Below are 23,689 nucleotides of genomic sequence, written 5' to 3' on the forward strand. Positions count from 1 at the left end.
GCTCTGAAGAAGCGCTCAGCCATGGCGGGGTTTAAGGAGCACTCCCTGGAGGGAGAAGGGCAGCGTGGAGCCAACGGGGGCGGAGGACAAGGCCCCTGGTGGGCGACCCTGGACCCACCCAGCACCTCAGCCCAGCCCCAGGCAGACTTGCCCTTCAGAAGTCTCCTTTCTTCCACATGTCTTGAAAAGAAGCACGCACGTTTGCCAAGGGAGGAGAACGTTCTTTGCGAAACGCAAACAAAGCCAGTCCTCGCTGAACCGTGAGCCTGATGTGTTATGCCAAGAATCAAGAAGCAAATATCCACAGATCTTCCTGCCCGCCCCCTGCCTTGGTGACTGGCTGAGGACAGAGCTGTCAGGGGCCCAGGACAATGCAGGTGAGTCGCAGGCTGCGTGTTTATTAATCTCATGACGAGCCAGTGAGGTCTTTATGGATCACTGACCTTGGAAAAAGCCATCTTCAAATCCCCCCAGACTAGAAAGTTCATGAGCTCAGCCAGCAGCAGCAAAGAAACTACTTTCTTATGTGAAGCACACCAACAGAGGGCTAAGCATCCCCATTAACATGCAGTCGCTGGGCGAGCTCGGGTTCAGCATCCTTAACAGCCCTCGCAGGGGCTCTGGGTAATTTGCACGAGTGACAAAGTGTACGGATGATGATGGGAGGCGGAGGCCTTCACACCCACCAGGTGGCCTTCCCGCTCTTCCCTTAAAGTACCTGGGCCAGCATGTTGACTGACTTGATGTGAATTGATAGGTAAGCCCCAGAGCCATCTGTCCCTAGCAAGAGCCCCTTCCTCTCTCCTTCTCCAGGCAGGGTGGCCTTGGGCCGTGACCACTGGAGCAGGGGTCACCAAGTACAGCTCAGGATCAAGCGATCCGCAGGGGAGCGATTAGTGGTGGTCAGGTCCAGAATGTAGGCAGGTGCTGGGGGTCTTGACGTCAGAGGGCAGGTATGGAGCCAGGCAAGAAGAGAGAGAAGGGGACTGTCCCTGACATGGCTGAGATGTTGCAGTTGTCCCCACTCCATATTCTCACCCCCTTCTGCAAGCTGAGAATATGAACAGATTTAGATGAACTTGTGGGCAGTGGATCTGTGAGCGGGTGATGAAAGGAACCAGGAGATTTTTAACACCCCATATTTCGGAGTCATTATCATTGAGAGAAAAAGCCCTAAAGCTTGCTGGCTGGATGACTCTGGAAAGCCAACACACAGCTCTGGGCCTGCTTTCTTGGGTATACAATAAGCAGGGTAGCCTGCGGTGGTCCCCAAACTCTGGTCTGTGGGTGCCTGAAAATAAGCAGATTCCCAGGCCTCACCCTAGCCTGAAAGAACCAGAACTTCTGGGGTTGGGGCCTAGGAATGTGCATCCGTAAGACACATCTTAGTTCATATTTGCAGCCAGGTTTGAGAACTGCTGCATGAGATGGTCTCTCTAATCCTTCTGGGCTGGAAACAGCTGGAATTGGTCCTTTCTGAAGCCCCAAGGCAGGGCTGGGATGGGAAGGACCCCACAAGCAATACAGGGAGTCAAAGGTCAACCCTAGCCTCATGAACCAGGAACAAGAGCTTCTACCTTCCCCGCCAGGACACGAGTTAATCCCGGCCCAGGCAGCCTGCATTCCCGCTCCTGTGCCTGCATCACCGAGGAAATGGGGAGCTCCAGCTGGGGGCTCTGCCAAACCACGCCTCAGCCTTGTCCCCACGACACCTGGCGAGCCTGTTTCCGAGGGGCAGGGGCGAGGAGGGGATCCAAAGAGCTCCTCTTTCCCATTACAGTCACCAGGCCATGGAGAGACTGCAGGGAGGGTTTGTACCCATTCACGGCCGGCCTTCTCTTCTTGCCCTTGAGAATGGACTCTTGGAGACTCAGGAACATGTCCCCATGGGGAGGTCACAAGAGAACCCCACCTGACCAGCAAAAACAACCCCCTACCCATTGTCTCTCCATCATTTGCGGTTTACACAGATAGCCAATGTTGCACCAGGAGGCCATGGCAGTGCCACTTACTCTTCCAGAACCATCTGTGCATCAGTGAGCTATGCAAGTCGTCCTGTGGGTTGGTACCTCCAGGTGACTGGAGAGGATGGCTCTGTAGCGGGGCGGGTGTGGCTGTCCATGAGGAAGCTGTTCAGTGGGGCTGTGCTTTTGGGTTTCCGCCCCCTGCCCAAGGACGGTGTATCTGCCTATTTGGGGCCACGTGCGGTCACCCCTGGCCCTGCTCCTCTTCTTCCCGGACCACAATGACAACTCTGGCAGCTGTCCTTGCCGTGTCCCCCACTTCTCCTGTCCATCCTCTAACTGTTCCTACAGTTCTCCTGAAAACAAATCTGACCACTCCCTCCTGCTCCTGGTTGCCAAAAGGATAGTCCAAATTCTTCAACTGGGGAAAAAAAAGACCCCTCCTCTCTCCATCCTCAGGCGTACTTCTTCAGCCCCGTTTCCCAGCCTCCTATGTCACGGCCACTGGGCAGTGTCCTCTTCCAAGGTCATGCTATGGCCTGCCTCTGCCACACGGGTCCCTCGGCCTGCAATGAAGCCTTCTCTAACAGGCAAATGGAAATAACAATAGTAATAATAACCATTGTTAATATCTACTGAAAGTTTCCAAACTCTTCTAATGCTTTACTTACATCACCCCAATTCTCAAAATAACTCAGTAGATGGACTAGGTACTATTATTACGCCCTTTTACAGATGAGAAAACTAAGCCTTATCCATTCAGGTTGCTCAGCTCTCCCAAGGCTAGTGAGTTCAATGCCGGGATTCAGGCCCAGGTAGCCCAGCAGGGCTGGTGACAGCAGTGCTCCTGTGGCTGGGGGAGGGCCGAGGAGAGCACGGAGCACTGGCCCGGAGCCCGCACACACCGGGCGCTCCATCACCGGAGCCACTGGGGCCATGAGAGGCGATGGGCGGGGGTCCTGAGCACCTGTGCAGCGGCCCTGTGCGCGGAGCAGCAGGCAGAGGCTCCGACTCGGGCTGACAAGGGATGACATCGCACCTCATTTGCTGCGCAACGTTTGTGTAATTAGACACATTTGGCGCCAGCGAGGAGGAGCGGGCTTCAGCAGGGGCTTGATGGATCGGGGGCTCCACCAGGCTCCGACCGCATTAATCACAGGAGCCAGAGCCAGGGGGGCCATTTTTCTCATAGGCTTTGTCCTGTTTCCCTCCGGGGGCACGCGAGGTGTGGGTGAAAGTGTGGGCTCTCCAGAGCCCGAGGCCAGCCCTGAAGCCCTTGCCTGCTCCCCCTGTGGCCTGGGTGGGGACTAACTGTCCTGAGGATAAGGTGGAGCTGATGGAAGCCCAGCCCAGCAGGACGCAGCGCTCTGGGAACAGTGCTGCTCCCCATCACTGGGGTTAACCAGACTAGCCCCTCCTTGGCTGGGGAGCAGAGCCTGGGCTCCCCAACCCTTGAGCAGAAGCCAGCACACCCACCTTGCAAGGATGCCACAGGAAATCAGTGCACCTCCCTGAGCCCCAGCGTCTGCATCTGCAAGATGCAGGTTATAACCCCATCTCGCAGGGCAGTGGGAAGGAGAACTAATACAGCAACCAGGCTCCAGCGCAGAGCCTGGCCTGCTACAGGCCCCGCACAGATGACTGACACTCTTTACTGCATTCTCCTGCCTGATGCCAGACTCGCCTTGGTGATCCCAGGCGAGCTGAATAATGACCCCCAGGGATGACCATGTCCTCATCCCTGGAACCTGTGAATGTTAACTTTCCATGGGAAGAGGGACTTTGCAGATGAGTTAAGTAGCCTGGATTCTCCAGGTGGGCCCTTAAAGCAATCAACATTTCCTTATAAGAGAGGCAGAGGGAGAAAACTCCTACAGAAGAGGAAGAAGGTGATGCGAGGACAGAAGCAGTGGGAGAAAGGCGATGTGAGGAGAGGTAGGGGTCACGAACCAAGGAATGCAGGCGGCTTCCAGAAGCTAGAGTGGTCAAGGAAATGGATCTCTCCTGGACCCTCCAGAAGGAACCAGCCCTGCCAACACCGGGTTTTAGGTCCATAAGACTTACTTCAGAATTCTGGCCTCCAGAACTATATGAAAATAAACTTGTGTTGTTCTAAGCCACTAAGTTTGAGGTAATCTGTCACAGCATTAACAGGAAATGAATACATTGCCCTCAGGTCTAGTGAAGAGTCATGCAGGCCAGCGAGAGACAAGCCCATTTCCATAGGCCCGCTGGCCTCGCCAGACCTCCCCTTCTCCTGCCATCATCACTTCCTACTTCTCCAGGTGCTCTGCCCTCACCCCACCCCAAACCAGCCCCAGAAAGAAGCAGGCCCAGAGAGGGGACATGACCTGCGTCCAGCCCAGACCTGGTGAATGGAAAGGCGTGGAGAAGACTGAGGGGCAGCCTCCTGGCCCCAGCTCTCTACTAGCCCAGGGAGGGATAGCACTGAGGGCCCCTCATTCAGTGACAAGGCCCTGCTTGCAGCCAGAGCATCTCAAGCCTGAGCCTGCAGCAGCATTGCCTGGAGGGCGTGTTCAATACAGATCCTAGGCCTCATCCTAGAGTCTCTGACTCAGCAGGTCTGGGCCGGGGCCTGAGAATCTGCATTCCTAACAGGTTCCCAGGGGACGCTGATACTGCTGGTCCAGAGCTTTGGGGAACCACTGACGTAGGGGGCGATTTCCTAACAAAGGGCTATATGTGCTTTCAAGAAGGAATCAGCTATGGGCCAGCCCTGTGGCTTAGCGGTTAAGTGCGTGTGCTCAGCTACTGGCGGCCCAGGTTCGGATCCCAGGTGCGCACCGACGCACCGCTTGTCCGGCCATGCTGAGGCCGTGTCCCACATACAGCAACTAGCAGGATGTGCAACTATGACATACAACTATCTACTGGGGCTTTGGGGGAAAAAAAGGAGGAGGATTGGCAATAGATGTTAGCTCAGAGCTGGTCTTCCTCAGCAAAAAAAAAAGAAGGAATCAGCTGGACCCGTCCAGGAGACCTGTGGTCCCATGTGTGCTCCCAAGAGACAGGCCAGCATGTGGCTGAGGGCCTGGGCTCAGGGGTCGTAATTAGATTCCTAATTCTCCTATTCCTTAAGTGGGTAACCCTGATGGCTAGTTATTTAACTTCTCCATGCTGCCTCAGTTCCTTCCTCTATAAAATGGGGTGGCACAAAACGCCCATCCTACAGGGCTGCTGAGAGGATTAAGTGAGATCAAACACAGGAAGGGGTCACAACAGAGCCTGTTGACAAGGTCAGAGTTACTGTGAGGAACAGTCATCAACGGTGGGTCTTCTTATAGCTCTGTAGCTGCCCCCAGGTATGTGGGGAGAGGTGAGCCAGGACATTCACCTGCAGAGACAAACCTGCACAGACTCTCCCTCCAGGGAGCTCTGAGCACTGCCCACGTCTAGACCAGCACTGGCCCCTGCAGGGAGCACTTCGCTGTGGCCCTGCTGGGCCCAGGATCTGTGTCCCTGAATCGGCCAAACACTTCCCAAGAGCAGAAAATCAGCGATTCCAACCCCCTCCCAAATAGAGACTCAGCTCCCTTGATTCTCCTGTGATTCTCAGAGGCCACTGAGTAACTTCTGGGTGATTCACTGGCTCCAAACATACACGCCTTCCAGAAGCTGCCTGAGCTGTGGTCTCAGTCACTTGTAGCTGGAGAGGCCCGGGACGTGGGCAGAGGGCTGAAATGGCCCATAACCTGCCAGGTGGACACAGGTGGCCAGCAGCAGGTCCTGATCAAGCGAGAACCAGCTACCTGCACTGGAATAAAGTGAGAAGTTCCCAACACGTCAAAGCGACATGGGGGACAACTTGAATGCCTACACCTGGGACAATTTGAACAAGACAATAAATAGTGATAACAATAGAGTATAATCGTAGACTAACGTGAACATTCATGCATTTATTTGATATAAATAAACAATCAAATAAATAAAGAAATGGAGGAGAAGGGACAGCTCTTTCTTACAGTAGAATTCCTATTGATTAATGTGGAAGGAATGATGGAAATAGAAAATCACCATTTGGCAAACACTAGTAATTACTTTTTCTAGCAAGAACCATCAGTGGATGTTAAAAGTTAGTAGGTGAGGGGCCGGCCCCGTGGCTTAGCGGTTAAGTGCGTGCTCTCCGCTGCCGGCGGCCCGGGTTCGGATCCCGGGTGCGCACTGAGGCACCACTCCTCCAGCCATGCTGAGGCCGCATCCCACATACAGCAACTAGAAGGATGTGCAGCTATGACAGACAACTATGTACTGGGGCTTTGGGGGAAAAATAAATAAATAAAATCTTTAAAAAAAAAAAAAAAGTTAGTAGGTGAAAATTGGATGAGAAAAAGGATATTTACATATTATCAAAGTATCACCCCACAAGATACTTACTAATTATAAAAGGACCAACTTTAAAGTGGAGAAACCCAGCAGACCTCACCTTAACTGATTTCCCATATGATGTCACGTGTCCCCTGACACGCGTTAGGGAGGGCACAACAACACTTTTATGATGTATTCCCCAAAATGCGTAATCTGAGTTTAATCAGGAGGCAATATCAGGCAAACTCAAATCGAGGTCATTTTAAACAGTAACTGGCCTGTCCTCTTCGAAAGTGTCAATGTCATGAAAGATAAGAGATTGAGCAACTGTGCTGGATTAGAGATGAGAAGGAGATATGACACTAAATGCAAGGCTGGGTCCTAAACAGGAAAAAAAAGACGTTAGCAGGCAAGAAACTGGCCAAATTTGGGTAAGATTCCTAAGTTAGTTAACAGCACTGTTATCAGTCCCTGGTTATATAAGACGGGAACATTCGAGGAACTGGGTGAAGGGTATATGGAAATCTCGGTACTATTTTTGCAACTGTTTTTATGTGTCTGAAATTATTTCAAAGGAAAGATATTTTTAAAAAGAAAACCAAAGTCCTGGATTGGCTCTGTCGTGGGGAGGCAATGTGTGCCCAGAAACAGCCCATCTGAGAGCCGACACACCTTCTCAGGCACCTGCCTCCTGATCAGGCACAGTACTTGCTTTGAACACAGCAAGTGCTCAGCAAGTATTTACTGACTTCATTCAAAAGGGAGTGCGGAGAGGCAGCGGCTCTGTCTTCAATGGGTAGAAGACGTGGAGAGGGGTCTCCACTCAGCAAACATTGATGATGCATCTATTGTGGGTCAGCCATTGTCAATACGGAAATGAAAGGGAAGCTCAGAGCCTGCTGGGAGGAGGTGTGAAAACAGATTATTCTGGTGTGGTAGTGCGGTGGGAATCCTGGAAGGGCCCCACTCAGTGTGGGGGATCCCAGTGCCCCCAGGAGGAGGTGGCTCCTGCGCTGAGGCTCAGAGGATCCCTAGAAGGTGGCCAGGAGGAGGGGGCATTCCAAGCAGGCTAGGCAGCAGGAGCTGAGGCACAGGGACATGTGCTGGCCTGGACAGGTAAGATGGCTGGGGCGAGAGGGGCCATGCAGCCAGCTGATCCTTCGCAGTAGGCCCCCTCTGAGGCAGGTGTGGGGAGCAGTGGAGATGTTGGGGGTGAGGAGAAGGTTTCAGCCTCTCTTCTAGAAGCAGAATGGATGGGGTAGCAAGGGGACAAGTCTTTGAGTCCTAAAGACCAAGAAAAGTAACATCAACTATGAGCTTCAAGGTCCCAGGTGAGAATGAAGTGAGGTGGGTTTGGTACAGAGAGACAGCAATGGTGACACACCCCTTCTATCTGGGGGTCTCAAAGCAGGGAATAGCAAGAGGCCACAAAGTATAATTTTGAGCTTGTCCTTATCAGTAGGGTGACCCTCTAGTTTACCGGGATGACTTGTGTTGCAAACTGGGGCACTTGAGAGAGTGAAAGGGGCACTATGAATTATCATGCTGAGACAACACATAACTAAGGTCACGGCACTAATATGGGCCTCTGGCCCAGCAAGGACTCCCACTGCAGGGGTGGGTAAAGAGCCTCAAAGCACTGTGTCTACACCAGGACAGCCTGCAGCCTTGGGAGCGGTGATGTGCGAGACACTTCCTTCTCAGGTAACCAGAGAGGAGCTGGGTGCTCGCATCCCACCCATGTATTTACACAGGGTCCCTGGTCAATGCACTCTTGCGTGCAAAGGTGACTGTCCCCTCAGGACGATGCAGATCAGGAACTCCAAAAAAAAGACAGAGGCAGAAGAGTGGCCGTGGCTGCCAGCCTGGGCTCCCTGGTGGCAGGTGATGGCACGCCGGGACAGCGGGCAGAGGGCCGAACTTACCCGTGCACGCCATGGACTGAGTGAGGCTCGTAATGGTACCTTCCCTCCTGGTGTCTCATGTCAATCGGTAAGGGCGCATGGAACGGTGGCAAAAGGTGCTGCGGCACTGCGGAGGGGAGAGAAACACGACTTTAGAAACTTTCCCCGCCCTCGAAAAGCAATTTTCAAAGGGCTTTAAAGCTCAATGAATTTCAGAGCAAGAGCAGTCAGGACAGGGGGCTCGGCGGTGCCCAGCTATCACACACCCACGAAGGGGGATGAATAAATAATCAAAGTCAGCCCCAGAATCCTACATCTTTCACATAAAAGATCCCCAACTGCGCTCTTGACAAAGACAAGCAGCTAAGCGCTCTTTGAACTCAGGGAGATTACAGGCTCGGCTGCAAATCAGGGCTGACAGAGCCGACAGGCTTCTGCCCATCCCGGCCTTGGCGGCGTGTGGCTCCACAGCCCCGGGTTACGGCGTCAGGACGCTGCAGTCACACAGGCTGGAAATATTTACCTAGAATCATCTGTGAAGCCAGGGCCCACTCCCGGCTGCGGCCAGCCTCAGGAAGGCCAGATCCCACCGAGCTGCCTGCCCCATCCTGGTGCTGGCATACAGTGGACACCCATGTGGGTCTGTTAATTCTCCAGCTCTTAATATTAATTACTGACCCCAAGTGCACTGGCGGGTGCCTCCGAGATGCAAACACCAACAGGTGAGCATCGGTTTCCAGAGGTGACTCAGTCTCCTGTCTGCACTTAACCTGCCCTCAACAAATCATCATAATTGTAGGATGCTCTTTGCTTATTAAAAAAAAATTCCTGGGTACCCTGGAGGCAAACATAATTATAGGCTTTAGGAAAACAAGGCTCTTTAAAAAGTAGTTAGACTGGGAAAAGGGCTAAGAAGTGGAGATTTCTCAGTCAACTCTCACTTAGGCTGACCGCCATGGGCCAGTGGGAATCAGTGTTGGGTCTGAATCGCTGAAGAGTTTAAAGAAATGTGGATGGATTTGTTTTATGTGAGCACAGGTCAGCTGAGTGCAAAGCCTACTGTAATAAATGCATACCAATCATGCTGCTAACTGTTTCTGTGCAAACAGGTTCTGGTCCGTATTGTAAACACTATGAATTTTTTTTTATTGTGGTAAAATATATGTAACATAAAATTTACCATTTTAATCATTTTAAGTGTACAGTTCAGTGGTATTAAGTCCATTGTTGTGCTACCACCATCCATCCCCAGAACTCTTTTCATCTTCCCCAACTGAAACCCCATCCCCATTAAACACCAGCTCCCCATCCCCCCTCCTCCCCTCACCCCTGGCAACCACGGTTCTACTTGCTGTCTCTATGAATGTGGCTACTCTAGGAACCCCATCTGAGTGGAATCACACAGTACTTGTCCTCGTGTGACTGGCTTACTTCACTTAGTGTAATGTCCCCAAGGTTCATCTATCGTAGCCTGTCAGAATTTCCTTCTTTAAGGCTGAATAATATTCATTGTATGGATATACCACATTTCAGTTATCCATTCATCCGTCGATGGACACTTGGGTTGAATGCTATGAATTCTTAACAAGAGGAAACTTTTCTCCTGACATCTTCAATTTAATTTTACATGTTCAATTTTATCTTCATAATTCAACAATATTGGCAACTTCCATGGGCACTGGGAACAAAGAAAGCAAATCGTCTCTCCCTGATTAAATCAATTTGCCAAAGCCAGACTCTACAAATCTTGGGCTCAAAGGGGAACTGGCCGTCGGACATGACACAGGTGTGCTGTCCCATTCCTCTGGCTGGGCCCTCACTCCCGGAGCTGGTGGTTGCTAGAGTCCCCTGAAAGATGAGGTTGGGCATGCGGCCGTGACTCTGGCAGCAGTGACAGGATGACCAGGAGCCTCTGAGAGTCAGAGACCCCAAGGGCACACCTGCTGCCCCCCAGGGCGTGGCTCTGAGCAAGCTTCTTCACCTCTCTGCGTCCGTTTGTTCATCTGAAAACGGATCACAGGAACTACCTTCCTGGTTGCCACGAAGATAGAAAGTTCCTGCAGGGAGGTGCTTAGCCCAGGCCTGCGCACATAAGCAGCACTCCATACGTGTTACGACTGACAATGACAATTATATGATGATAATATTTGGAGCCCCACAGTCCATAATCAAACTATGAATATGCCATTTCCTAGCTGTGGGGCATGGGACAAGTTGTTCACCACTCCCTGCAAACACTGGGAGGACGGAAGGCTAGTGCTGGCCTGCTTACACACGGGAGACAAACTGGCCAGCCCCGAACCCCAGGGGAGTCACCTGTTCACCTCCCCAGATGCAGGAAAGGGCCTTTATGATTTTTTTTTTTAATGTGGCCAGGCAGACCAGATTACAGTATTGCTAACAAAATAAACATGGTTTGCTTTTGTGTATTTCTGAATGTTTCCCTGCATACCCAAAAGCCCCCTGAGGCAGCCAGGGTAGGTGTTACTGCGCCCATTTCTCAGATGAGGAAATGGAGGCCAAGGGTGATTTCAGCCCAAAGTCATGGGGCTAGAAAATGACAGAGCCAGGAGGAGAATCCAAGGGCCTGGATACCTGGTCATGGGCTTTTCCCTCCGCCCAGCCCAAATGAACACCCACAGACAGCTCCTGGGTGCAAAGGTGACCCCTGGTGTCCTCCTGTCCCTACCTTGCTTAGGTATTGTATTTGAAAAATGCACACACAGTACCAGGCCCTATCCTAAGTGCTTCACAAATATCAACTCCTGGGTCTTCATAGCAACTCCAGGCTGCACTTACCCTAGAATTCCTGGTCTTCCCACTGGCCATGCCCCAGCACCCCAGTGTGCTCCTTTCCTCCCCACTGCTGCACCTGCAGAGGTTGAAGGGGGTCCCCTAATGCAATCAGAGCCCACACCCCTCAACCCCTGACTTGGCACCATCTATGAGCAGAGATGTTGCTCTGCGCAGGATTAATGCAACTTCGCCCAGGTCTAAAGAGCTATAAAATCTACAGGAATGAAGGGCTCATGGTAGTTTACCAGACAAACATGAAATGGAGGCGGCACCGAGGCTGTGTGCGTGTGCGTGTGTGTGTGTGTGTGTGACGTGCGTGTGCACTGGGGGAGGAGGAGCCTGGGGCTTCCGGGAAGAAGCACAGGGCCAGCCACCCACAGAGTGCTGCTGCAGCTGGGCTGCTCCCTGCCTTCTGCCAGGTCCCTGGGGTGAAGGCTGTGGAGGTTACCAGGGGAAGTGGCTTTCTCTTTCTCAAGTCAAGGCTGCAGGTCAGGACCTCCCGCAGCCCCTGCTGCTCTCCAGGCGGCTGACACCAGCAGAATGAGCAGACAGCAGGCCACGCCCCTGCACCCCTCACCCTCACCCCCTTGGAATCCTCAGCAGGAGGCTGGGAACACATTAGAGGTTCCTCCCATCCAGGCGTTGATGTGTTAGGTCGGCCAGCAGCTTGAGTGTGGCAAAGTCCCCCCCGGGTCAGGGAGGGGAAGTGCTGCGGGCGCTCATCTTTAGTGACCAATGCGCTTCATGGGGCTTTGCTTATGGCACCTCATTTAGCTTTACCATCAACTCTGTTCTTATTCCCGTTTTTCAAGAAAGAACGTCGAGGCCCCGAGTGGCGTGTCTCTACTTCTAGGAGAGCACTGATCAGGCAGTTTGTGACTGTAGTTTCTTTCTCTCTCCCTCACTGAGCCCCATGCGGTTTCCCAGAGCCCAGCTCAGCACACAGCACACAGCACATAGCAGGCCCTCAACAAATAGGGCCTCTGAGCACTCACGTTCCAATATGGCAGTACCCAGTGTTGGCCCAGGATGGATGGACGTTCCTACGATCAGCTAGCAGAAGCAAGCAAGTTCAACCCGGGGACCTGATGTCCAGAACCCTCTGCCCACTCTCAGAGAGGTGACCCAGTCCATTCACATCAGTGGGGCTAAGTCTAGGCAGCAGTAGGAACATTCATTCATTCATTTGTCTGCCTTGTATCAAGTGCTTGCTATGTAGCAGGCGCTGTTCTAGGTCCTGGGAGCAGTGTAGTGGAAACGCAGCCTGCACCGCTACCCTCATAGAGCCATAGAGCTTCCCCCAGGGAGAAGACACAAGTGGTGAACAGACCAGCAAGTGCATTTATAAGGTAATGTCAGAGGGTGACAAAGCTAAGAAGGAAACCGTGGTGGGCAAGGGAACAGGGAGGGGGCTTGGAGGAAGTGCAGGAGTAAAGCAGGGCTCTCTGGAGGAGTGGGCATGCCAGGTGGGGGGAACAGTGGGTGCCAAGGCCCAGGGAGACCTCGGGTGGGGACCAAGGTGGGAGACCTCAGCGACTTCAGCACGAAGGCCAACGGCTGGAGCAAGGGATGGAGGTGGAGAGACAGGAGAGAGGGTCCTATGTGACCAGGCGGGCTATGGGAAGGACTTCGGGATCTTTTTTCTGGGAGATGTGGGAAGCCCCTCAGGGGTCCTGAGCAGGGACTCACATGCTCTGATGAAACTTTTCAAAAGGCCATACGAGTAGAGGCGGGTGGTGTGGGGCAGGGGCATGCATTGGCCAGTGACCCCAGATGGGCCCTGCCACCAGCCGGCCATTGGACTTTGGGGAAATTATGTCCCCTCTCTGGGTTTCACATTACCCATCTGCACAATGGGGATTAGATGAGCACTCAGTTCCTTCCCGGCAGAACTATCCTGCTGTTTGTGAACTGTCACCTGCTCCCCAGGGAAAGAGCCACACTCATCCCAGCCGGTGACACACTGAGGCTTCAGGAGGGGTCCCTGAACAGGTCACAGGCACTGTTTCATCTTCATGGCTGTCAACTTAAAAAGCAAATTTGCCTGTTATTTTATCCTCAAAACGAGTTTATTCAGAAATAGCCACAAGAATTGCAATTTGAGATGTGCATGCTATGGTGAACCATAGGCAAACCCAGAGAACAAAGGAGGGGAGCTATTTTTATAGAGAAAAAGGGGGAGTAGGGAGGGGCCGTGCTAAACCAAAGTCCATTAGGAGAAAGTAACAGTTCAGGGTGGCAACAGCTTCTCATTGACTGAGCTGCAGTGTTTCTCATTGGCTGGGCTGTTGCCAGGTGGAGAGAGAAATCTTCTTTCTGTGGTAAAGCAGTTTTATCACTGCTAAGATGCAGGCATCCCTCTCTTCCTGTCTGTTAATTGACCATGTGTGACAGGGCATGAGAGCTCCCCCTACAGGCCTTCCTGACTCCAATTTTCTTTTCTTAATGTCCACTTGGCCCCATTTGTACAACTCACTGACCCAGTGGCCCCTCTAAATCCACTCAGCCCACCAGCCCCAGGCCCAGTCACCCGTGCCCACTTGTAGGACAACACCCCCTGCCCAACCGTCTCTGGACCAACTTTGCACCCCAGGTAAACTGAGGTTCAATGAAGGTGGGCCCTGGCTCATCTGAGGTCTCAGGACCCTTTCAGAGCAGGTTGGACAGTACCACACGCCCCTGACGGAAACATTCGGGGATGAATGCTCTGCTTGGAGCCTCTCGGCCAGGCTGAGGGAGGAGGAAATTCCACTGTGGACTCCTGCGAGAATCAGTCTGTCTAGAGGCCGTCAGCAGCACCCCAGGGACATGAAGAGAAACATCAAGAACAAGAGCTGCCGTCAAGGGACATATTGAATGAGATCCTTCCACACATTGTTTTCATTGCGGGCTCTTTTTTTAAGTTAAAAAAAGAATCCAAACTAAATCATGTCCTTCCGGCAGAGGGGGAAAACACACACACACCATATGCCATTTCAAAGAAATGCCTCTCTTTTTAAGTTTCTGAGGAAGAAACTCTAAGATGGGAATTTTCTATGGATCACCCCTCCCCCTCTGAAAAAAATGCACATTTGTTTTTGATCCTACACAGAAAGCCCGACAGGCTTAGAAGCTGAGGACGGTGGCGTGATGGATTTTTTTTTGTTAAACCCCAGAATTTCTCTGCATTAAGGTTTAAACGCCAAACGCTCCTTGGCTGGTGGTCCTGGGGTGAGGGGACGTTTGTGTCGGCAGTGTCCTTGCTGTGTGAGTGAGCAGGGCACTGGGAAGGGGGCGAGGAGGGCCGGCCCCCAGAAGCCGGCTTTAGCTAATGCCCCAGTAATGACGACTCCGGTGAGTCACTGCTGGGAGGATGGGGCCGGGGTCAGAGTGGGGTGCAGACAAAGAATCGGGAAAACTGGGTCATCGAAACATGATCAGGCAGCCGCGTCAGCAGGGGGAGGAAAGCTCCTCGGATGAGGTCATGTGTTGCTACAACTCCGAGGTGGTGCCCTGAGGGCTGAGCTCACATGGCCTGAGGGGCCAGCGAGGTGAAAGCCACCATCTCCCAGGAAAGAATGGACGTGTTGGGGGCACCCCAGCCCTCTGGGCCATCCAGTGCCTAGAGATTAGCGTGGTCCAGACACTGTGGTCATTTCCCTCAAGACTGCAGGAGCGAAGGAGCTTGGAGCACGTGGGCGGGTGTGCTCCGGGCCTGGGACCAAGCTCTTCACTCCAAGAAGAGCTGCTTTGCCCTGGCACTGGCTGAGGGAAGGTGCAGGCAGGTGTCTCTGGAAGGAGGCCTGATTCTGACACAATACAGGTGTGAGTTATGATGCAGCACAAATGCATCTCAGCGCAGCCTGTGGGGCCCTACGGGGGAGGTCAGGGGCCAGGGCAGGACACGCATCCCCATCTTGCTCAGGCAGCCGGCCCATGCCCTGGCGTCACGGTGCAGGAGGCCAGTGCTGTGCCTGTGTCACGGACACCCTGACGGGCTCCAGGTGGCCTCTGATAAGCTGAAATGGAGGCATTCCAATTTGGCACGGCTCTAGGGTACCAGGAAAGAGATTCTCGGCCCCCAGTTTCTCTCGCACTAGGGGCAACTCTGCTTGGGACTCCCCGTTAATGACTAATTGATCATGTTCCTTTTCCTTATAATTCCTTGCATCTTAAGTAATAGCCAGTACAACTGTTTCATTATTTTTCTTAAAAGCAAACAGACCTTGGGAAAGTCAGGGAAGCAGATTCACACTGCAGTGCAGATGACTTACCAGGTCACTTCCCCTGATGGAAGGACCCACTCAGCAAGAGACACTTGTACGTTTGGAGAAGGAAGGTGCCAGTGTGGAAGAGAAAAGAAACGGCAGCCGCGCGGGCTTGAAGTCAAGCAAGGTGAACTTGACAGCTGGACTGAAATCTGGCTTGCTCCTTGGTTGCACATCAGTCAAATGACAGTCCCAAGGGGGATGAACTGTCCCCCTGGTCTAAGGAGCTTGGGATAGCAGTAGGAAGCACATGAGCCATAAATCTAGACAGACCTGGGTGTGAAGCCTGGCTTTGTCATTTGCTAGCAAGCGACAAGCGCTCTGAGCTTCAGCGTCTTCATCTGTAAGAACGAACGACAGCAGCCCGATGGCTGGGCAGCACATTTGCAGTGTCTGCACAGAGCAGGACTCAGTCAGTGTAGTCCCCTTCCCACTGCTGTGAATCTCCGAGGAGATGTGAACAAGGCCCCAGTGCTACAGTCACGACGGGACCCTTCCCCTGCTCCTTGATGTAAGGGACACCGAGAGGCATCAGACAGGAACTCAGATGTGGCCTCCGCCGCCGCATGCGCACTCCGTGCAAACTCACTGCTCCTGACTCACTGCATTACAGAGCGGGGACTGCAGAAATGACAGTCATGGCTTCGGGGCTTTGCAGGAAAGCTCTTCTACAAATGACTCCCTGCTGAGCGCCCCCCATTCCCACGTGGTCCATCCACAGGAGGCTCAGGCCGGCTATTCCGAACCCCATTGTCTCCCACTGTTCTTTCCCTGGTGTCTGTGCCCGTGCTGGCCAGGGCAAAACAAACAGCTGAGGGGACTTGTAGGTGGCCTGGTAGTTCCAATGAACATCGTTGTGAATTTTGCTTAAAAGGTGGGTTTAAAAAAAGAAAACTGTGTCCCCTCCTCATCTGTCCTCAGCCACATCCTCCTGTGCTGCAGCAGTAACTCAGCTCCCAGGAAAGTCAGTGGCAAAAGAAACCCAAGGCAGAAGAGGGTGTGATGGGGTCCCAGGTGGGTGATGCCTCCCATGGGCTGGAGGCGGTGGCTGAGAGGATGGGATCCCCTTCAGGATCCAATTTCCTTAAACAGAACCCAGCTCTCCCACCAGGAAGCAAGGGGGCGGTCAATGGCCTGGACAAGTGCACCTCTGGGGTGGACTCGCCCATCCCGAGAGAGACTGGTGCTCTCGATTCCACGCTGAAGGTCTAACTCAGTCAACCAAATGGTGAAGGAGTGGGAACGGGAATGTGAAGACACTTTATAGCACGAAAAATGTTAACTGTGTGGGGAAGGGATGGCGACTGGCACCTTTATTGTGTGCTCCGATGAACGCCAAGGATCAGCCAGCCCTTCAGCTGGTGATGGGATGACGGTACCAGCTCCAAAGAAGAGACCACACACTCCTCCCTCAGCCGCATGGGTCTGACCTAGAGACATGTCGTAGTTCAGACACGTGGCCCCTCTAAGATGGCCTTGACCTGCACAGGCTGCGGGCCCCACCAGGTCCAGCTCCTCTGCCTTCTCCAGAATCCACAGTGGAGCTGCCCACCTCCCAGGACGGAGCTCTCAATCTTTGGCCCACCACAGTCCAGAGGATGAAGTCACACCCACGGCCCGCCAGCCCACCTAAGGCTTCCCCCCCTCAGTCAACGTAGGACGACCCTGCTCGAGCGCTCTGGAGGCCCCAGAGAACAAGAGGCACAATTCCTGCCCACAGGCAGTGCACCAGGGGCACCTGCGTGGAGGCTGTCTGCAAAGCTGGAGAACCCAACCCTGTGTGATTCAGCGGGCTCCATGCAATATAGGCTGCCAGAAAGGCCTCAGAGTCAGGGAAGAGATTTCTGGGCCCGGAGCAGCCAGGAAGTCTCCCTGGAAGAGGCAGTTTTGGAGCTGGGCCCTGAAGGGGCCAGGACTGGGGGAGCTGGAAGGAAGGGGGAGGATGACAGGTTCTTCAGGCTCAGAGGCAGTGTGGACAGAGTCTAGAGGACTCAACTGTGCCCTGGCCTGGAGCTGTGTGGAGTGTGAATCCTGGCCCAAACCAGGTGGCCTCCCCTGTACATAAGGGATTAGGAAAACCTCTTCCCGGGGATTAAATGACGTGCCACACATAAGAGACACACTACGGAGCACCTACTGGGCACTAACACCAGCGCGTCTCAGACCCGAGAATCACCTGCAGCCCTCGTTAAAATACCATTGCTGGGCCCCATCCTGAGAGGTCTGGCTTCAGTGGGCCTGGGACGGGCCTGAGAATCTGTACTTTTAACAAGTGCCCAGGTGGTGCTGACAAAACTGGGCAGGGGCCACACCTGGAGAACTGCTGCCCTATCCTACCCATTTTACATTTCTAGCACCCGCGGTAGCACCAGAGTTCCCACTGGCAGCGGTAAGAGGAGACTATTTCTCACATTCGTGCCTACTATCCACCGTACTAGCTGGAGAAACTCAACAGCTGACGAGAGTGACAGCCCTGGTTGTGACATTCGTATCCTGGTGACCACCACACTGTCCCATTTACCAGGGCTCCTGAATAGCAGCGGCAAATGGCCTGAGCATCATGAAGAAGGTGGGCTCCCATCCTGGCGTAGGTGCTTTTCCAGGCTACCAGATTAAAGGCACGTGCCAGGGCCGGGAGGGGCCACTGGAGACGGCACATGCGCATTGCTCCCTCCGCTTGTGGTGGCCTCAGTCCACTTTGAAACTTGGATAGTGTCAAAAGCCAACCCTTCAGATTTGTAGACTCAGACGGCCAAGTCCTCTCCCAGTGGGAATGAAGTAACGGCCGAAGCATCAGAGCGAGGAGGCATGAAAGTGTGGAGGAGTCCAGGAAAGCCTCATTCCTAGTGACCAGGCACCTCGGCTTCCAGGCCTTATGCAAATGGCACTATTATTCCCAATAATAAGTCCCAGGACAGGCTGCTTCCAGAGGCCCCTCCTGATGCCCAGGCACCGCCCCACAGGAAGCACTTAATAAGAATAATAATATCCTGAATGGCACTCCACAGCATGCAATTAAAAAAGCGTTTCTGTCTCACTTGGGGGGAAAAAAAGAGGGGGGAAATTAAAATCAGACAGGAAATTCCAACACCACAAGCTGGTTGGTGTCCGGCGGGCTGAGGCCCAGGCCGCTCGCGTCGTCAGACCTGCCTCCACACAGAGCTTGGCAGGACCAGGGCCTCGGCTGGGCCGGTCAGTGCACACCACCCACCCCAGAGCCTCGGGCTGGCCTTTCCAAGAAGGTGTTGCTTGACAAAATAGCTGCTGGAAAGAGAGAGCGAGCGAGCACTGGGCCAGGGCCAGCACAAGCCACTCCACGCGGGGGCAGGGCCCTGAGGCTGGTCTCAGGGGGCAGGTGGGCAGGGATGCAAAGAGAAGTGCACACTCCCGGGGCCAGCAGTGTGCATGAGCACACACCATGAGGAGAGGCCAGACTCGAGTGCCACACGGCCTTCACTGCACGCAAGCCTGGGCAGTCCTGGGATCTGTCCCCTCCTGCTATAGACTGAATGTTTACGTTCCCCCAGAATTCCTATGTTGAAATCCTAACGCCTGATGTGTTGGTGTTTGGAGGTGGGGCCTTTGGGAGTGATTAGGGCATGAGAGTGGAGCCTTCATGAATGGGATTAGTGTCCTTATAAAAGAGACCCCAGAGAGCTCCCTCACCCTTCCACCACATGAGGACACAGCGATAATACAGCCATCTACGAACCAGGAAGACGGCCTTTGCCAGACACCAAATCTGCTGGTGCCTTGATCTCGGACTTCCCAGCCCCCAGAACTGAGAAATAAATGTCTGTTGTTTAAGCCTCCCAGTCTACAGAGTTTTTGTTAAAGCAGCCCGTGCTGACTGAGACACCCTCAGATGGTAGTGGTAAGATAAGGGGGACGGGGCACTAGAGGCAGACAGAGGCCACGGGGTTGTGGTGGACAGCACTGAGGCTATAGCTGATACCGTGGCCAAGCCTGGCACCAATGCTGATTCACTTAACCTTCCTGTGCCTCGGTTTCCTCATCTGTAAAGTGAGGGTAGTGACAGGACCCACATCAGAGGGAGACTGTGAAATGGAGACAAACTAGCATGTGTCCACAGTCTGTGCAGGGTCGGGCGCAGAGCAGGCCCCCAGGAGTGTGGCCATCTCCGTGGAACTCTCTGTTGGACTCCTGCCCCTTCGGCAAGGGGTGGGAGATTGGCGGGAGCTCCAGAGGGGCCCTGCCATGGTAGGGAATGGGATGGGTGGCGCACCTGGCAGGGTAGACGAGTGGGGTCCCACATTAGACTATCTTAGGACCAAAAGAAATCTTAGACAAGGTCAAGTCTGATTAAGTTTGAAAACTGTTTTGGCCACAGAATCTGTTTGCAAGACAGTGGTATGCAGGACCCCAAAATCTACAATAGATTTGAGGCCCAGAGGACTGTCGCTCCAAAGGTCTCCCCTGCAGACCTCCGAAGGACCTTGCCGAAAGCACCAACCCAGCCCAGGGCCCTGGAGGAGAGAGCGACCAGAGAGCTAGTGCCCCTGGCCCAGGGCTCCTTGCACCTGTTACAGAGGCCGGGCTGGCCCAGGCGGCCTGGCAGGGACACGGGCACTCCAGTGTGGACACCACACTGCGTGGGTTTACCCTGCACAGGCATTCTTCTAAGTCTCATCACCCTTTGAGAGACTCACCTGCCTCCCTGTGCCAGCTGGCAGCATCAATGCTGTCCTGTCACTGTCCGAAAGGTGTCCCCTGCCACTCTGCTTCCTTCACTAGAGTCCGGCCCCTTCCCTGAAGAGTGTTGGCAAGAGGCTTCCCCAGTCTGGGGCTTTGGTCCTGCCTCATGCCCTCCCAAGAGCTCTGAGAGAGCCTGCTGTCACTCTGTGCTGGTTCTCGAGGGGGCCATGGCACTCGGTCCCCACTGGGCATCGGTGATGCTTTCCTGGGCTGGCTAAGGCACCCCTTACTCCAGGGTCTGTTCTGGGACAGAGCCTGTCAAAGCCAGTCCACAAGATCCAGAACTGGGCAGCGGACTCTGCTGTGAGAACAGCCTTCAGTACCTCTGAACACCACGCTGACACTCATTTCCTTTCCTGCGATGGACAGCTAATTACAAAACCCTCTTCACTCCTTCACTGAAGCAGGTCTCTTAAGGACCACTTCTTGGGAGCCCCTTGTCAGTATGGTCTCAATGATTATAGGTTACTCAAAGGGATTCTTTTCTTGAAAACATTCTCTACCTAACACTAGTCTCTTCTCTAAGTGTGCACCTGTCACATACCGCCCTGGCCGATGGACATACAATATGGGCCACATATGTTATTCTAAATTTTCGAGTAGCCACATTAAAAAAACCCCAAAAACCAGGTACTAATATTAATAATACAATTTCATTGACTCAGTATATTAAAAATACTATCATTTCAACATATCACCAATACAAAAATTATTAACAATATGTCTTATATTCTTTTATTTGTACCAAGTCTTCAAAATTGATTGTGTGGTTTACATTTTCAGCTCATCTCAATTCGAACCAGCTACATTTGAAGTGCTCAAGAGCTACACGTAGTCAGCAGCCGCCTTATTGAACAGCACAGGCCTGACCAGTTATCATCGCTGAACTTTGTTTATGGAATTCTAGACTAGGTTAATAAAAGTCCCATCAATACATAAAATATGGTGATGAGAGAGTTCTCCCCAACCTCAGCCCTTCCTCACTTCTGGATCTTAGCTCCCTGCAAACTTCTATTTGGTCACTTAAATTAACCGATTAACAAGTAGTTATGCTTTCTTCCCTCCCTTCCTCCCTTGCTTCCATCCATTTAACTCACAAGGGCTCCCAGGGTTGTTGGGAGGGTTACATGAGATTCTGTGGGTGAAGCCTGTGCCCTGCCCGGGGGAGTAAGTCAGCATAGTGTCCCCGCCCCACCATTCTTCCACATCCTTGACCCGGCCAGGGCCGAGCAGAGCATGTCAGCAGCACCGCTCTGCATTCTGCCCTGGGTTGCTGCCCACAGCCGTCCTCATGAGCTTGGGGTGTTCCCAAACAAGGCAGTGGGCGTGCGGACTCCTGAGACCTTCCGACAAATAAGAGGCTTCCCAGAAAGCAAAGTGCACGCGGGGGTCATGTGCTGCAGGGCCGTGGAGAGACATTGGCCAAGCTATGTAACACTCCCAGAAGCCTAGCTTCCTGGGCAGCACTGGCTCCATATAATTCTAGACCCAAATGACTGAACGATGTGTCCAGCACATGCCATTCCCACTGCCCCTCCCCACATTCCAGCCCATGAGTTCCCGCTGCTGCTGGTGGAAACTGGTTCCCTTAACCGGTGACACTGGAGGTCACCTGACAGGCCTGGAGTCCAGTCCACAGAACCCCTGGGAAAAGCCTGTCTCCCCTATTTTGCTGGTAGAGAAACTAAGACACAGAAAACACAGCCTCATGACCCATCCCGCTGGCTCTGAGCAGGGCCCAGAATCTTGTTTCCTAGAATAAAACTGTATCGAGTGGCAAGAAAGAAGGAAAAAACTCCAAAGTCTTCCTAGACATCAAAAAAACCTCTTGTAAAACAATATTTTGATGAGCTAAGTGTGTGAATTAAAAGCAGACGGAGTCTACTTCCTTTAAAACAAACAGGGTTTAACATCCAGGGGCAAGCTCCCACACACAATGTGTTCTGGACAAACCAGAGCTGCCCTTCCAGAAACCCAAGAGCAGCCTGGCTCCTTCATCCCATTCAAGGTGCTGTGGGCAACAGCCCTCCTTTGTGGGTCCAGTTCCACTCCAGCAAAGGGAACCCAGAGGAGGGATCCAACTGCTTGACAGGCGGCCCCCAGGTCCCGCCATCGCCTGCAGAAGAGAGTGCAAAGCCCAGCCTAGCCCGAGCCCCTCCTGATCCTGCCCCATAGCCTGCCCCCAGCATCAGATGGACAGCCTCACAGACCCCAGAAAGCCCCACCCTGTTTCACACCTCCCAGCCCACTACCAGCGCTCACCCAGCCTGGAGAGTCCCTCCGCCTCATGCCCATCTCCTTATCACGCCAACTCATACTGCCCTAAACAAGTCCAGTTCACATGTGCCTCCCTCTGTGAGGCTTCTGGGACCTTTCTCCAGCCCCCTCTTGAAATCAGGCAGGAGAGATGCCCTCTGCACCATTTCCTCAAAGCCAGAGTCCAGTGCCTGGCATGGAGGGAGTGAGGAATATGTGCCGAGTGAGTGAGTGAGTGAGTGAATCGTCTCACCACCACAAAAGAGATCTGAGGATAACAAGGGTGGCCAGAAGCTGCTGACACTCTGTACAAACTAATTTAGGACCCAGGAGAGAAAGCCCTACCACACAGAGTAGCAGCAGACAGAGTAGCAGCAGCAGACAGAGCAGTACAACGAGCACTCAGTTCATCACTGCGACCCTCCTCAGAGACTGAAAACAGAAGTGGTTCTAACAGGAAATGCACAGGCTTCCTACCTGCCTGAGCTTTCCAGAGCGGGTGACCTTTGTTATCTGATTTAATCCTCACAAGACTCGATGAGGGCTGTATTATTATTATCACCTGCATTTTACAGATGAGGAAACTGAGGCACAGAGAAGTCCAGTAACCTGGCAGGGTCAGTCACACGGATAATCAGCATCCCAGCCAGGCCTCACAGGCATCCACGGAAATTCCAGACACATCCTTACAGGCGAGACAGGGCAATGAGAGCTCTGCTAGGACCCTGAAGGTAAAATGTGAGGCCAAGGAGGAGGCCCAGGGCCCTGTCCTGGGTCCCCAGCTCCCCTCAGGGCAGCCTGGGCCGGGGCTTCGCTGGGATCAGAGCCACAAGTGCATGGTAGATGAGGGAGAAGCACGTGTGACCCAGTGAGGAGGAGGAGTCAAACGCCAGGACGCAGGGCTGGTCTTGGTTTGTGGCCTTTCCAAAAGTGAACGCAACCCCTCAAACAGAAGGGGTATTTCCCACAGCAGCTTCTAAGTGTTGCCCAGGGATCCAGAAAAGTTGGAGGCGAGTCTGGGAGGGACCCGCAGGAGGGGGGTTATCTGTTTTCCCCAGCTGTGTTCCTGGTGCCTGCTAATAACCCCCATGGATCATTCTGCCTGGCTTGGAAAACGTGCTGACTGACGTTAAAAATGGGCCCCCTCCCGCCTGTGGCTCAGCGCCCCTGCAGCACAGGCGGGATGCTCATTGTTAGCATGCTGCTGCTGTAATTAGGGCGGCGAGGATGGCAAAGGGCCCACCCCAGGTCCCCAAGAGCGATTGCAGTTCGGAAAAAGCACCCACCTGGTTTTGTGCTGATTAATGAGGGGCCCCGCTAATAGCCCTGCTTAACACAGGAGTTTGTCAAGATTAAGTAATTGCCTTAAACAAAAAGTGTATTATCTTTAAGGCCCCACTGACGAATGACTGGTGCCGGGAAATGGGGTGATGGATGTCTGTGACTCCCTGCCACCATCCCTCCCCCATCTGCATAAATT

At 53.3% G+C, this 23,689-nt stretch overlaps 1 protein-coding gene across 1 annotated transcript in view; it reads right to left on the reverse strand.

The window, feature by feature from the left end:
- Window positions 1-23,689, reverse strand: part of GLI2 (GLI family zinc finger 2) — a 254,564-nt gene that overhangs the window by 54,885 nt on the left and 175,990 nt on the right. The window contains 1 exon segment of the mRNA XM_087435035.1: window positions 8,216-8,321. Within this exon segment, the coding sequence (XP_087291161.1) occupies window positions 8,216-8,321 (106 nt within the window).

Source organism: Ceratotherium simum, chromosome 9 (genome assembly GCF_057802395.1).
Source record: "Ceratotherium simum simum isolate JZ-2026a chromosome 9, ASM5780239v1, whole genome shotgun sequence".
Lineage (NCBI taxonomy): Eukaryota > Metazoa > Chordata > Mammalia > Perissodactyla > Rhinocerotidae > Ceratotherium > Ceratotherium simum.